The sequence below is a fragment of the Bufo gargarizans genome, chromosome 5, assembly GCF_014858855.1.
Source record: "Bufo gargarizans isolate SCDJY-AF-19 chromosome 5, ASM1485885v1, whole genome shotgun sequence".
Taxonomy (NCBI): Eukaryota; Metazoa; Chordata; class Amphibia; order Anura; family Bufonidae; genus Bufo; species Bufo gargarizans.
The window spans coordinates 356,242,755-356,258,736 of record NC_058084.1 but is presented as its reverse complement, the minus strand read 5'-3'; the positions used below and the strand labels follow the sequence as shown (position 1 = coordinate 356,258,736).

Here is a 15,982-nt window from a genome sequence, read left to right as displayed (position 1 = left end):
TGTGTAGTTATGGCCCTATTCACCACTGCTCCGTTCCATCTCCGAGACTCTTATCTGGAAATGTGACATCCTGTCCGTGGTCATGTGCCCCACTGCAGCCATGCTGTGGCCTCACCGGTGATGTGTCCTCAAGTGCAATTGACCGTGGACGGTACGTCACTATTCCGTTCCACCAGGGATGGAAGCCTCTGCTCTGGAACGGGGAGTTACTTTTTTTTTTTCTTTCATTTACCCGCTTTCAGGGCCATAACTAAAACTGGTTTTGGGGTTGGACAACACCTCTGAGCAAACATCATTATGGATGGTATTTCTTGATGCTTTTATTTATTTTTTTATTTTTTTTGCGTGATCTTTTTTATTACAGTTGCCAGCAGGATGTATTGAGCACTTACACTGTACTGATAATTTACTCTGCATTTACAGGGAATGCACGAATTGTTGGCGCCCATATTATTCATACAGCATTGTGATCACCAAGCCTTTATGCATGCAAGTGAAGCTGCGCAACCCAGGTTGGTATAGACACATTAACCCCTAGTATGGTGTCTTGGTATGCATTTTAACAGGCCCGATATCATGTGCTGATCGATGATAACACCTTTTTGGTCTGTACTCGTTACATGCAGCACCATCACACTGTATGGGGGAAGATGATGGGTAATGTGATCATTTTTCCCCATACAGTTTACTTATTGGGGACACATCTCCAGTTTACACAGGGTGGTACTGAACAATGAGGATTTTTATCAGTTTGCTCATTAGTTTGTATGTCTGCAGAAGACACCAGTTATCAGGAATGAGCGTGGTTTATTCCCAATCATCGGCTTGTGTAGAAGGGCCAATACATGTACTGAGTGGTTCCAGTATATTCTCTTAATATCATGGACAGCACAGTCATCATCCCCCTGATTTCCATTGATAATAGGACATTACTCCTGTCATACAATATACCACGTTGCAGACACATCATTGATTATGAAGTCTGAGGACGAGTAGGCCACTAATGTACCACTGCCATGTCACAGTCACAGGAGTCTAGGAAGCTGAGATTTGAAGAACTGTTTGGAAAGGTCCTCCCATTGTAGAGCTGCTTTATCTGCCCCTTTGTAAGCTTGTCTTTCTACTAGTAAATGTTTAAAAAGAGTATTCTGAAGGGTTATAAAGGAGATCATTTACAAACATTTTTACACCTTTTAGCAACCTTTTGGACACCCTGCTACAATATTTTATTGTACAGGCATTTATACGATGTCCTTGCCACTTGGGAGTGGCGGGTGGGGGCCGGGGCCAGGATTTCCGCCCTGAAAAATGTACTATCTTTTACACCTGGAAACAGACATAAAAGAAGGAAAACTATTCCAGTCAGTGGCTGGAGTCGTTTTCACTCTAGGCACACGGACAGCCGGAGGTGCACTTAATTTTTTGAGAGGCTCACACCTTGGTTTAAATTAGCCGAATAGTAGGGTAAAGCAGGGGGAAACAAATACCCCCAAAGATTCTATAAGTTATAGGGGTTCTCCAAGACCAGCAAACCCTTAAACCCTTTTCATATGGCCAGACATAGTGCAGGAGTTTGAAAAAAAATAACTCACCTGTCACCGGTGCTCTGGTTCTAGTGCTAAGCTCCCTTCTCCTCTGCTTCCAGTCCCTGCTGGATCCAGGGTTGCCAACCGTCCAGGAATTCCTGGACAGTCTGTAAAGATTGGTTGATTTTTTTTTTTTCCCTGTGCCCGTGAAAAATAATAGATGCGTCTGTGATTATTTTATTTTGAGGCAGGTGGTATTTGAATAGATTATTTTGGTGGTAATTATTATCACTTTACAGCTCACAGTAAATGCTGGTAATGAGTTCTTATCAGTAGATTGAGCCATAGACATGTATTACTTGTAATCTTTATCTTCATTATGGTTTTCCAATTTGTCCGTAAAAAATGTTGGCTGTTTGTGATTTTGGGCTAAGTTGTCCAGAAAAAAGAAAAAGTCTGGTTGGCAGCCCCGGCTGGATTGGAAGTGTGGAGTGCTGTAACTACACAAGCATCACTGCTGCCAGCCAATCAGTGGCCTCAGCAGTGGCAGTGGTCACATGCCGTCAGGAGGAGATTGGCCATAGACCTTACAGGGAAATTTCCCGGTGGGCCAGTGATCACGGCCAGCTAGTGGAAGTTTGTGGAGATGTATTTTGTGCTGCTTGCAATATTTTGTGATGGGCTGTGGTATTTGGCTCTGTTGGGGTGGTATAATGTGCCACACTATGATATTGCTGGCCCTGCCTTCCATCAGTTTGGACCCAACTAAAAAAATATTTTTTCTAGGGCCACTTTACGTTCCCAGTCCACCCATTCATGCCGAACCTGCACACATAAATAATGAGGCCATTGATTTGGCTGGCAGTGGTGTTCTTCCGGAAAAATGGAGTTCAGCACTGGAACCAGAGCACAGATGAGTCTTTTTGTGCAATCCCTGGCCATATAAAATGAGGCTCCTGTTCTTGAGGTATCCCTTTAAGAAGTCTCATAACATTTTTTTTTTCTGACTATCCATGTGTTTTTAGAGGAGTATTATATTCATTAGTGTAGTTAGATGTAGTTAGAGGGAAGCTACAGCATCACAGCAGTGTTAAACCCCTCATCAAACAGCGCCATAGATCAAAGCCTCCTGGAGTTACATTTAGTAAATAGGAAGTATTATTTTGGAGGTCTCGTCAGTGACACCAGCAGATGAAACACTTTCTGTTGTTCCATCACTATGAAAACACAATTTGTATATCGGAAGGGAGGAATTCACCTGATTGAGAATCTTCCTGCAAGTTCCTTGCTTAGCTGGCAGTAATGGATGCCGAAGACTCTCTGGCCTGATGAATGCGGCTTCATTTGTTCTTCGGTAATAACTTGAAGATTAATGACTGTCATAAGTGTTTGGAAGAAAAACTTGTTTTTTATTTTGCACGTTCCAAAAGAAACAGCTCCAAAATACATATTTTTTTAATGATATTATGTATTGACGTTATGGGGCGCAGAATAAAATACATTAATAATATTTCTTTTTCAGCGAGGAAATGAAAGTTCTGTTAAATCCTGATTACCTGGAGCATGACGCCTAGTAAGTCTACTGTGTAGCGGGCCGAACTATGTTTGGTAACCTTATAGTGTGACACCATTATTAACACTGCCATCGTGTGTGATATTATTGTTGCAGTAATGGGTGCACAGCGGTGGTTACAGGCTGAGACCTGACCTGAGATGAGGATGGGCTTTCTTGGCAGGTGCGCCATTTGTGGCTCCCAGGCTAGCCTTTCATTGTCATATAATTACCTTCTGACTCGGCTCCCCTCCTTAAAGGGATTGTCTCACTTGCCAGATGGCATTTACCATGTAGAGAACGTTACTACAAGGCACTTACTAATGTATTGTGATTATCCATATTGCTTCCTTTGCTGGCTGGATTCATTTTTCCATCACATTATACACTTGTTTCCATGGTTACGACCACCCTGCAATCCATCAGTGGTGGTTGTGCTTGCACACTATAGGAAAAAGCGTCAGCCTCTTTGGTGGCCGGGACCGAGGGAGTGGACATAGGCTAGTGCTTTTTCCTCTATTGTGCAAGCACGGCCACCTCTGGTGGATTGCAGGGTGGTCGTAACCATGGAAAAAAGCAGTGTATAATGTGTTGGAAAAATGAATCCAGCCAGCAAAGGAGGCAATATAGACAGTCACAATACATCAGTAAGTGCCTTGTATTAACTTTCTCTACATGATAAATGCCATTTGCTGAAGTGACACAAACCCTTTAACTGATTTTGCAGTGGCTGTGCACCTTATTAGAGTTGAGCGAAGCAAGCTTCAGATGCATAATCCGAAGTCGCTTCGGTCAAAACTTTGGAATAATACTGTACGGAGATCCGTCTCCATACAGTATTAGAATGTATGGGAGCCGATTTAGCCGAAGTTAGTTATTGACGAAGTCGTGCGTGACTTCGTTAAATAACTTCAGTAGTATATTTTTTACGTGGAAAACCACTTTAAAACTTGAAATCGATCTTTGGTTTCAAGTTTTAAAGTTTTAAAGTGGTTTTCGACTTTAAAAATCAACGACCGAAGTTATTCAACGAAGTCACGCACGACTTCACGAATAACTAACTTCGGCTCATTCCATCCCATACATTCTAATACTGTACGGAGACAGATCTCCGTACAGTATTATTCCGAAGTTTTGAACGAAGCGACTTCGGATCATGCATCTAAAGCTTGCTTCGCTCAACTCTACACCTTATCTTACCCCTTTTTTAGATAGGTGTAGGCTGTATTAGGATAAGGGGTAAATCCACGTACTCATACTCCCGTGGATGTCCTCACCTGAGCCTGCCTTTCTAGTATGCACAGGTATGACATAGTGTATGCCATGGTCAGAGGCAGGGCTGTGTGACATCTGTTACTGACCACACCAAGGACTACATTAAATACCTTCCTGGGCCTTGTACTCTATTCACTTATACCAGTAACTACCTCATCCCTGCCTCTTTGACATTGAGTTTTCTGCCTTTCAGGTGTTTGACTGGGTTTTAGCCTGTTTTTTCTTTAGCCTTGATACCAATAAACATTATTTTGTTTTATTTAATTTTTTTTAAGTTTTCAATAGGCCGTTTTTACAGTTCCTATGAATCTCCTATCATAAAACTCCCCTTATCGCTCTTTCCACATTCATTGGCCTAGCGTGCTGCTCACTACGTTCCTAATATGAGTAGACTGACCGCTGTGTTCAGAACGTACATTTTATCGGTAGTAATACATATATTGTTATTTATTCTAGCGCCTTGTTTTCAAACCTTATGGGAAGTGCTGAGCCTTGGTTTTCCACATATGAGCAAGATTCCCGCAAGGTAAGATACAAGCTTCAGCACACTGGAAGGTTGGATTTTTTTTTTTACTCTCATTGATTTTTTTTTTTTGTTGAACTGCTTAGCCCAAACCATCATTTTCTTGCAGTTCAATTTAGTGGTAAACCACAAGCAGAAATAACAAAATAGCCACAATTATCTTGAGATCTTTATACACAATGTGTTTTGATAGAGAAGGCGCTGTATTCATGTTTGTTCATGGTCTGATGTAAAAAAAAATGAAAAAAAGAATGATCCGCGTATTCCTTTGAGACTACCAGTCTCATGACATTTCTGTTGTTTTCGATGGACAATAAAACTAATTATGTGCAAAGTTCTCTTAATTTAAAGAGGACCTGTATCCTGTCCAGACATGTCTGTTTTAGTAACTACTTGCTTTCCCCATGTAATAACAATTCTGGAGCATCTATTCTTATGACTGTATGTTGTGCGATTCCTGCTAGAAGTTTACAACTTCATTGCCAGCAGTCAGCAGTAAAGGTACTGCTGGGTGTTACCAGTAGCTGGTATGCCTGACTCTTTCTAATCAGTGCTGCCGCTGTCAGACTGTGCAGGGACACACCCCCAACTAGCAACACCCATCTGTACCTTTACTGCAAGCTGCTGGCAATTTTTTCATAAATTATTAATTGAAATAACAGAAGAATGCTCTAATATAGAGTCATACGATTAGATGCTCTGGAATTGTTATTTCATGGGGAATGCCAGTAGTTACTACAGCAGACATGTCAGGGGAGGTTACAGGTCCTCTTCAAAGAGGTTGTGCCACCATTAAATGTTGTTTTAAGATAATTCATCATGAAAACTACTTTACGTTTCTCTTTAACTTTCTGTGACAAAAATACCCCAATTGTAAGATATTTACTTTACTTCATTATAATAGCACTTCCTGGTGTTTAATCCTCCTACTGCGGTGGTCACACATGCTCAGTTCCATCCTTCAACTGCTACCGGTTGTATCTACTGTTAGAAAATGTGACCGTACAGGGAGAGCGCTACAGCAGAAAGTGTACACCCCCTGAGCTGTGATAGTGAGATACAGCAAAAAGGACACTACCCCCGAGGTATGGTAGGGAGAGAGTTACAGCAGAAAAGACATGACCTCTGAGAAAGGGCACGCCCCTGCGCTTCCAGCCTGAAGAGAATCTGGCAGACCAATGAATAGAGGAGCTCTTGATCCATGTGAAGTACAGAGATGCTTCTAGCTTTGTTAGAAAGAGATTGTCATGTGCTATCTGACTTTCATGTTTTACAGCAATTATGGGATAACCCCTTTAAGCAAAAAAAAAAAAAGGATATATATATATATATATAAAGCGAAGAAGTAGGACTGCACTCCAAAATGTAGTAAAATAGCAGTGATTTATTCACCCATGGTATGGCAAGTCTTGCGACGTTTCGGCTCACAAGAGCCTTCCTCAAATGAGGAAGGCTCTTGTGAGCCGAAACGTCGCAAGACTTGCCATACCATGGGTGAATAAATCACTGCTATTTTACTACATTTTGGAGTGCAGTCCTACTTCTTCGCTTTATACAATTTTGGGGTTTGCCACTGCCCTGTGTTGGACCTTGCACCCGTACTCTGGTGGTGCTCCCACTGGACTTTTTTCATCTATATATATATATATATATATATATAATCGAAGAAATAGGACTGCACTCCGGATATTGATGAAAAAATCAAGTGGTTTTATTCACCCATATTATGGCAAATCTTGCGACGTTTCAGCTCTTGCGAGCCTTTCTCAAGCATAGAGTAAGTGAAAGTGAACACATATAAAGCGTTACAAAAAGTGTTACACCCATCGGGGTGTGGTTACAATCAACTTAATTACAGACATGTGTTACAATTTTAAAGTGCATGTTTGACATAGTAACTAGTGAAATACGTTTTTTCATATCAGGATATAGTTCCTTTACATACAGAATAAAAATATATCCAGGACCAGTGTTCCAGTTAGAATCATAAAGTGATATAAACATACTGAATAGGGATCCCAGGAAAAGACTCAGCAAGCCATGGAGCCCACATATACCATCGCGTATCTTTAGCGTCTCGGTCTCATCAATGCGCATGCCCAGAGTGACGACATCATGTGAGTTGCCGTGTAAGATTGGTGCGCATGCGTTCTATCCAGTAACATCTCGCCACACCATCTTGGTTAATGGAAAATAGCCCCAAGTGACAGCTCTGCGCCCATCATATAGATGGTAGCTAAACGGAGTAAATATCCTCCCAATATATATTAAGAGCCATAACTATAAAACAAAATTCATAAAGAGTGTTGCAGACCGCAGCAGGGATCTCCTACAGAAACCAGCATCAGGACCGGGGTCCCCACCTCTCGGGAAGGACACCGGACCGTGGGGTCGTACACGTCAGGGGGGAACATCTCCATGAGCCCCACCGACGTGTCTGGCCCTCTTGCTGGAAATAAAGCAGTCTGGGAGGGGTAATCCCTCACCTTTACAAAGAGCAAAAACATACTGGAGCTTAATGATATATCTGGAGTAGCGCATACACCATAGGATGCTGTAGTTGGTACTGGGCTGCACCGCTTTCATTGAGTCAAAGTCCAGGGGTCCGTACCCAGCACTGTGAGGGTTAAAAATTCTAAAAGGCAAGAAAAAAATATATATATTAGTTTCCAAATCTGTCAGTTGTGCAATTGCATATATTACTTTCACAATTCTGATGCACCTGTTATATACGTGGAAAAGGTGTATCACATACATGCGTGGAAAGGACGGACAGGCGACAGATCAACAGACACCTATCTAAACTCCACATTTAATCCTCTGGGGTGCAGAGTATCTAAATCATAAATCCACCTCAGTTCTCTTTTCTTGAGAATTGCCAAGCGGTCTCCACCTCTCCTTGGGAGCTCAACATGGTCAAGTATCCAGCATCTCAAGTCCCGCTCGGAATGCCCAAGGGACGTAAAATGCCTGGAGACTGGTAAATCGGCACGTTTTTTTCTTATTGAATTCCTATGATTATTCAATCTTAGTTTTAGTTCTGTAGACGTTTCACCGATATATATTAAGTTACATGGACATGCTAGCACGTAAATCACATAAGAAGATGAACAATTTAGGTGAAACCTAATGGGATATTCTTTATGTGTGGTAGGATGTATAAAGGATCTAGATTTGCATATATAGCGACAGTTAACACAATTGAGACATGGATAACAACGTATTTCACTAGTTACTATGTCAAACATGCACTTTAAAATTGTAACACATGTCTGTAATTAAGTTGATTGTAACCACACCCCGATGGGTGTAACACTTTTTGTAACGCTTTATATGTGTTCACTTTCACTTACTCTATGCTTGAGAAAGGCTCGCAAGAGCTGAAACGTCGCAAGATTTGCCATAATATGGGTGAATAAAACCACTTGATTTTTTCATCAATATCCGGAGTGCAGTCCTATTTCTTCGATTATACTATTGGGGACTGCCGTCAACCCCCTTGGATTTTGCACCCACTCTTCAGGCTGGTGCTCCCGCTGGACTTTCTTTATATATATATATATATATATATATATATACACACACTGTCGAGCAAAAGGTTAGCAATGTTTTGAACATTTGACTTTCAGGCTCCATATCTCACCATCCACTACAGCTTTGAACGTGAAACTGCCATCATTTTTTAGACAATCATCCTGGTTATCTCATACATAATTTGGACTTGTGTTATCAACAGCGATCGCGACATCTGTGAGGTAAGGCAGAGGGATACGGCTCCCTCTGCCTTCTAATCGGAGCCCCTGCAGTAAAATAGCAGGACTCTGATCGCTTACAGATTGTTCCCATTCACCCTAATAGAGCGCGGCAGTTGTAGAGACAGCAGCGCCTCTAGGTGTAACGCTAACGCCCCTGTTGCTCCTAGAGGCTCATTTGCATATATTAAAACATAATTTCCATTACGCCATATGATAGCACCTGTGAGAGATCCTCCCCCTTCCGGACAGGAAACAGGAACTTCCCAGATCTTTAAATAGGGTCCTCCATACTCCATCCTCAGTTTCTTCCTGTTTCCTATCCTTAGAACAGGGGGATGGATCTCTCCCAGATCTATTAGGGGGCTGCAGGGTCTCTAGGGCCTAAATTACACACCTATTGGAGGTCCCTGACCGCGTAAGTCTCCACTAGAAGCCGCTGTTAGGTCCGGTACCTTTGTTCCATTTTTTCTGCCATGGCGTGATTCCTGGCGGCCACCTCATGCCCTTCATAGCTGCGGCCGGGCAAAGATCCAGTAGGGAGGAGGAAGGCGTCCTCTCCCTGGTTCGCCGATGTGGCGTGCTCTCGCAGGCCGTGTTTCCAGTGCAGTTCTAGCAGGCGCGCCAGAAGTGATGCGTGTGTTCCACTCTGGACAGGGAAGAGGAGGGGCTGTAAAACCTGGCGGGCGATGCACAGCCAGTAAAAAAGGGACGCCGGCCAGCCAACGTGGAAGGCAAGTTGAATGCACAGTGGTTTGTTCAGGGAACAGATTCCTTCCGAATTCCCCTCTACTGTGGCAGTCGACGAGCAGGAGGAAGGGGATGCACAGCAGCTCTCTGAGAAACAGGAGCAGCACGCAGAGGCTGTCATGGTACTCCTGGGAGGGGTAGGAGGTGTTGTACCCCGCAGTCTCCCTTTGGGAGATTATTTTAAATATTTTTCTGGTAACCTATTGTGGTCTATGTATTGATGCAGGTTAAAGAGGACCCCAGGAAGGCTACCCACAAGACAAAAGGCAGAGAATGTGGGATATGCAGAAAGAAGTTTAATCCATCTTATCCTAAAGGATGTTGTCAACCCTGCCTAGACAAATTGGTAGCGAAAGAATACCCATCCTTGTTCCAGAATATACAGAATCTGGTCAAGATGGAAGTCCGTTCCTCAGTGGAACAATTTAAAAAATCGCTTCCTGGTTCTTCTAGGCAGAGGAAGGCGCAGGTGGCAGAATTAGACTCTTCAGTCTGACTCAAAGGAAGAGGGAGTAGTAAAAATCTCAGACTCCTCTTCTCAGGACCTTACTGGAAGGCCCCTGTTTAAAGTGGAAGACACGGACCTTCTTTTAAAAGCAGTAAGAGCCACCATGGAGATAGAAGATGAAAAAGAGTCAAGACAGTAGTTAGGCCCCTTTCACATGAGCGAGTTTTCTGCGCGGGTGAAACGCGTGACTTGAACGCATAGCAGCCACACCGAATCCTGACCCATTCATTTCAATGGGTCTGTGTACATGACTCATCAGTTCTGCGTTGCGTGGAAAACACAGCATGTTTGTTTTTTGCGCAGCCCTGGCTCCAAGCAGGTGCGGATGCAATGCGTTTTTCACTGATGGTTGCTAAGAGATGTTGTTTGTAAACCTTCCAATTTTTATCTCACACGCATCAAAACGCATTGCACCCGCGTGGAAAAAAACGGAACGCAATTGCAGACAAAACTGACTGTACTTGCTTGCAAAATGGCGCGAGTTTCACTGAACGCACCCTGAATGCATCCGGACCTAATCCGTCACACTCATGTGAAAGGGGCCTTAATGTTTGACAGTCTTAAGCCAAGAAAGGCTAGAGTATTCCCTGTCCAGCATTGTATTAAAGAGCTGATAAAGAGGGAATGGAACAAACCGGATAAAAAGTTTTTTGTTCCCAGATAAAGAATGTACCCGTTTAATGACCAGGATGTCGCAGTATGGCAGGTGGTTCCCAGAGTAGATGCTCCAGTGGCAAAGTTAATAAAAAATTAGCACTCCCATTTGAAGATCTGGGCTCCCTTAAGGATCCAATGGATAAAAGGGCGGACACTTATCTTAGAAAACATTGGGAAGCATTTACATCTTCCTTCAAGCCAAATATTGCTACAACTTCAGTAGCTAGGTCACCTAAAATGTGGTTAGGAGAGTTAGAGTCGCACATTGCTAACAGAACCCCGAGAGAGCAGCTGCTGGAAGCAATACCGACAATGTTAAAAGCGGTAGATTTTATTTCGGATGCCTCGGCGGATGCTCTAAGGTTATCTGCCAGAGCGCCCGCATTATCAAACTCGGCCAGAAGACGTCTTTGGCTGAAAGGTTGGAAGGGAGATGTTGCTTCCAAGTCTAAATTGTGTGCCATTTCTTGCCAGGGAAATTTTTTATTTGGTTCAGCACTAGATGAGATACTAGACAAAGCATTGGATAGAAAGAAGGGATTTCCGTTGGCCGGTTTTCTTAAACAGAGAAGACAATTTCGCTTCAGAAACAAGAAGAATGAAGATAGATTTCAAAAGAAAGGCAAGGATTGGAGGAGGGACAAATCAAAAGGCCTTTTATTCAAGTCCCAGTCCTCCAATACTTCTCAACAATGACGCCAGGGCTCAGGTGGGGGGGGTCGTCTGTCTTTATATTTTCAAGCCTAGCAAAGTATCTGCATGGGTAAAGGATATTATAAAAGAAGGTTACCGTTTAGAATTTTAAAGACCCCCACCAGAAAGGTTGAAAATTACAGCCTTAAATCAGCACTCTGCAAAACAGACAGCATTATTAAGAGAAATAAGAAGCCTAATAGACAAATCAATTCTCGCCTAGGTTCCAGCAGAAGAAATAGGCGGGGTTCTACTCGACGCTCTTTCTGGTCCCCAAACCAAATGGGTCTTATTGGACTATAATAAACCTAAAGGATCTGAATCTATATCTAACATAGCAAAAATTTTGCATGGAATCGATATCATCAACAATTCTTCATTTGTTTCACAACTGTGTCATGGCGTCGATAGATATCAAAGACGCCTATTACCATGTAACCATACACCTCTCGTCTCAAAAATATCTCAGGGTAGCAGTACGGGTACAAGAGTCAGTTCTCCACCTACAGTTCAGAGCCCTCCCCTTTGGAATATGGCCCATAATTTTTACAAAGCTGATGGGGAGGTCGGACATTATAATTATACCTTCTCTAGACGACCTGCTAGTGGTGGAGCAGTCTCCAGGTTCCCTTTCAGCTCAAGTTCAGGAAGTATTAAAGATATTAATGAACTTGGGCTGGATTGTAAACTGGGAAAAATTGTGTCTGATGCCGAGTTACCAATGCACCTTCCTGGGAATTCAGCTAGATTCCTTATCCCCAAAATCCTACCTCCCAGTGGGGAAGCTTCTGTCAATACAACAAAGGATAGGGGAATTCAACAAGTCCAGAATGACCACTCTAAGGGAGGCCATGTCAATTCTAGGATTAATGACCTCTTGCATACCGGTGGTAAAATGGGCACAGTTCAGATCCAGAATTCTTCAGAGGCACATTCTTTCTTTCTGGGACAAAAATACGATATCACTAGATCTCAGAATTCCGCTACCCTTAAGAAACTCCCTGTTGTGGTGGACAAGGTCAAAAAGCCTGAGTCGAGGGGTGGAGTGGATAAAAAAACAATCCTCTAATCATCACAACCCATGCCAGCCCTCAGGGGTGGGAGGCTCACTCAGTTTTGGGGTTTTCCCAAGGGCAGTGGTCAGTGTTTCAAAGCCAACAGTCCCAGAATTACAGAGAGCTAAGGGCAATATACTGTGCTCTGAAGGAATGGTTTCCCTCCCTAAAAAACAGGCATGTCAGGATTTTGTCAGACAGTGCGGCAGCAGTAGCCTACATCAACAGGCAAGGGGGGACGAGGTCTCCTCAATTACAAAATTTGTCATACAAGATCTTCCAGTCGCTAGAAGGGGAAGTCTGTTTTATTTTAGCAGTACATCTAAAGGATTCAGAGATCTCTCAGGCAGACTTCCTGAGCAGGCACAAGATCAGTCAGGGTAAATAGTGCCTGTGCCAGGAAGTGTTCGAACAGATAGTACAGCTCTGGGGGTCCCCATCGTTAGACCTGTTTGCTTCCCAGAAAAACAGCAAATGAAAAAGTTTTTTTTCTCTCAACCCAAGGGATCAGGCCCAGGGAATCGATGCAACCTTGGGGCAAGGATCTGGTTTATGCATTTCCTCCTCTCATGCTTTTGCCCAGAGTAATCCAGAAAATATGGAGGGAGGAGGCAACGGTAATCTTAATAGCCCCCTATTGGCCAAAGAGAGTATGGTTTGCTTGGTTAAGTAGGCTGTCTTTTTAAGACCCCTGGATACTGCCAGAGAGGGAGGATTTGCTGTGTCAGGGGCCCTTTCATCATCCCGAGATAGGGAAACTACATTTAACAGCATGGATATTGAAAGGAAATTCTTTAAATCCAGGGGTTTGTCAGATCAGGTAGTAGAGACTCTACTAGCTAGTAGGAAAAAAGTTACCACTGACATTTATTGTGGAAGACCTTCAGTTTGCGGGCGCGGATTTGGATCTGTCAGCCCCACTAGAGATCCCACTAATTTAAAATTTCCTATAGGAAGGCCTCAATAAGAAATTAAGACCAAGCACACTAAAAGTTAAAGGGGTTGGCCACAATAAGTGTGAAAACAAATAAAGTGCCCCAGACAATAACTAAAGCCAAGAGGAATTTGTATCATGACAGTTATACTGTATATATATATACAGTACAGACCAAAAGTTTGGACACACCTTCTCATTCAAAGAGTTTTCTTTATTTTCATGACTATGAAAATTGTAGATTCACACTGAAGGCATCAAAACTATGAATTAACACATGTGGAATTATATACATAACAAAAGTATGAAACAACTGAAAATATGTCATATTCTAGGTTCTTCAAAGTAGCCACCTTTTGCTTTGATTACTGCTTTGCACACTCTTGGCATTCTCTTTTGGTCTGTACTATATATGTGTGTGTGTGTGTGTGTGTATATATATATATATATATATATATATATATATATAAAATAGTTCCTGGCTAGATGTCCTGCTTTCCCTGTTGGTTGCAGGGTGCGTGGCCTAATGGGACCGATGGGCGTGACTTAGCGGGTCGGCTTTGTGGTGGTAGTGCAGGGGGGATGGGGATTGACTAAGTAGCTACTGCAGTAGGGACCCTGAAGGTTTTTATGACAGCCAGCTTTGAACCTTTAGAATCAATCTCTTTTAAAATGTTATCTTACAAGACTGCAATTCTTGTAGCTATTACGTTCGCCAGACGGGTTGGGGAGATTTCAACCTTATCCGCCTCCCCTACTTATTGATCTTGGAAGACACAGTCGTTTTGAGACTGGCCCCTGCCTTTCTTCCTAAGGTAGTTTCCGATTTCCACAGGTCTCAAGAAATCAATTTGCCATCCTTCTGCCAGAATCCCAAAAATAAAGGAGAGGTTCCATACGCTAGATGTAAGGCGGCATATGTGTAAATACTTAAACGTAACAAAAGAGTGGAGGAAAGCCCCTCAATTATTTGTTCAATTCCAAGGTCCAAAAAAGGGTCTAAAAGTTACTAGCCACACTATTGTCCGGTGGATAATGAGAACTATAAGTCTAGCCTACTCTTCAGCAGATCTTCAGGTTCCTTCAGAGTTCTCGGCCCACTCCACAAGGGCTATCGCTGCTTCCTGGGCAGAAAAAGGCTGTGCTACCATTGATCAAAAATTTTATAGCGGCTACCTTTAGCTCTCCAAGCACGTTTTATAAACATTATAGATTGGATCTAACCTCTGCTCAGGACTTGGCCTTTGGGAGACAAGTCTTGCAGGCAGTAATCCCACCCTAAATGTATCTAGTTTTAGTCTCTCACAGGTGCTGTCATGGGGCGTAATGGAAATACATTAATTACTGTTACCGGTAATCTGTTTTCCATGAGCCCATGACAGCACCTGTGAGAGATCATCCCCCTTCTGGACAGGAAACAGGAACTTCCCAGATCTTTAAAAAGGGTCCTCTATACTCCATCCTCAGTTTGTGACAAGACTCCTAGGACCGTCCATTTTCTGAATATAGTAAAACTTAACATACGATACATAAAGAAGCATCTTAAATATATAATGTTAAAAGTAGTCTTAAAGAGGAAATATGCTGACAGTCATATATTTAAGATGCTTCTTTATGTATAGTATGTTAAGTTTTACTATATTCAGAAAATGGACGGTCCTAGGAGTCTTGTCACAAACTGAGGATGGAGTATGGAGGACCCTATTTAAAGATCTGGGAAGTTCCTGTTTCCTGTCCAGAAGGGGGAGGATCTCTCACAGGTGCTGTTATGGGCTCATGGAAAACAGATTACCGGTAACAGTAATTAATGTATTTTTCTCAGCAATGCATACACATATGAACATGGGACCAACACAGATGCCTTCAGCTGCCAAGTACACATCGAACAGGTCAGCCAGTGTCATAGGTGCAAATCTGCTGACTGATGCCCATTAATTACAATGGAGTCACAGTGCCAGGTCCAGGTTAAAGTTGGGTTGTTGAAACAAGTGCTTAATGGCTCCAGAGTAGAGTCCTGCACAGGTTGTCCTTATTAACCAGGAGATCTCTCTTTACCTCATGTTCCACCAAAGAGGAAGAAGGGAAATGCCTAAATGAAAAAAAACACTAAAAATGTAATATTCAAACGCTCTGGACTGCGTTGCCCAATTTCTCTAGATCCCTTCATAGTAAAGGGCATTAGGAAGCTTCACTAACATTTCCCTAGTAAAGAATTAATGGAGCCATGTACCTAACATATACAGATAGACAATTAGGCAGCTGTCAGGAGCTCCGTGTTTCACAGAGCCTGCAGTTCAAGGTAATCAGCTCGTTTTTTCTCACTGCAGGAGAAGGATGCAATGATTTCCACCATGCCATTTGCCAGACCTCAAGACATAGGGCCTTCTATTGCTATTGTGACAAAGGTGAATCACATCCAAGACCAGTTACTGAAGAAAACCGACATCGAGCTCTACATGCATCTCAACAGGCTGGAAATTGCTCCTCAGATCTACGGACTGTAAGTACCATAAACATGGCTGACAGTTTTAAGGTTTACCTGCTGGGGCAGTAGGAGCATATTGTAAGAAATATTTGCCCTTGTTTATTGTATTGTGTAAGAGTTACATGAGCTACGTCTTATCAATGAGCGCAGAAAGCTTTAGTAATTTAGATCTTTGTTGCACCATTGTATGTACTTGTCAGTTCTGAATGTAATCCACATACTATTCAGATGATTGATTTGGGCCATATGCTAATTGTAGCCTTTAGGCCCCT

General features: G+C 42.7%; 1 protein-coding gene across 1 annotated transcript in view; it reads left to right on the top strand.

The window, feature by feature from the left end:
* The window catches only part of TBC1D5 (TBC1 domain family member 5), a 603,675-nt gene that overhangs the window by 367,437 nt on the left and 220,256 nt on the right, over window positions 1-15,982 (top strand). The window contains exons 11-14 of the mRNA XM_044293280.1: window positions 424-512; window positions 3,049-3,099; window positions 4,810-4,879; window positions 15,553-15,725. Of these exons, the coding sequence (XP_044149215.1) occupies window positions 424-512; window positions 3,049-3,099; window positions 4,810-4,879; window positions 15,553-15,725 (383 nt within the window). The remainder of the gene's footprint in view (window positions 1-423; window positions 513-3,048; window positions 3,100-4,809; window positions 4,880-15,552; window positions 15,726-15,982) is intronic.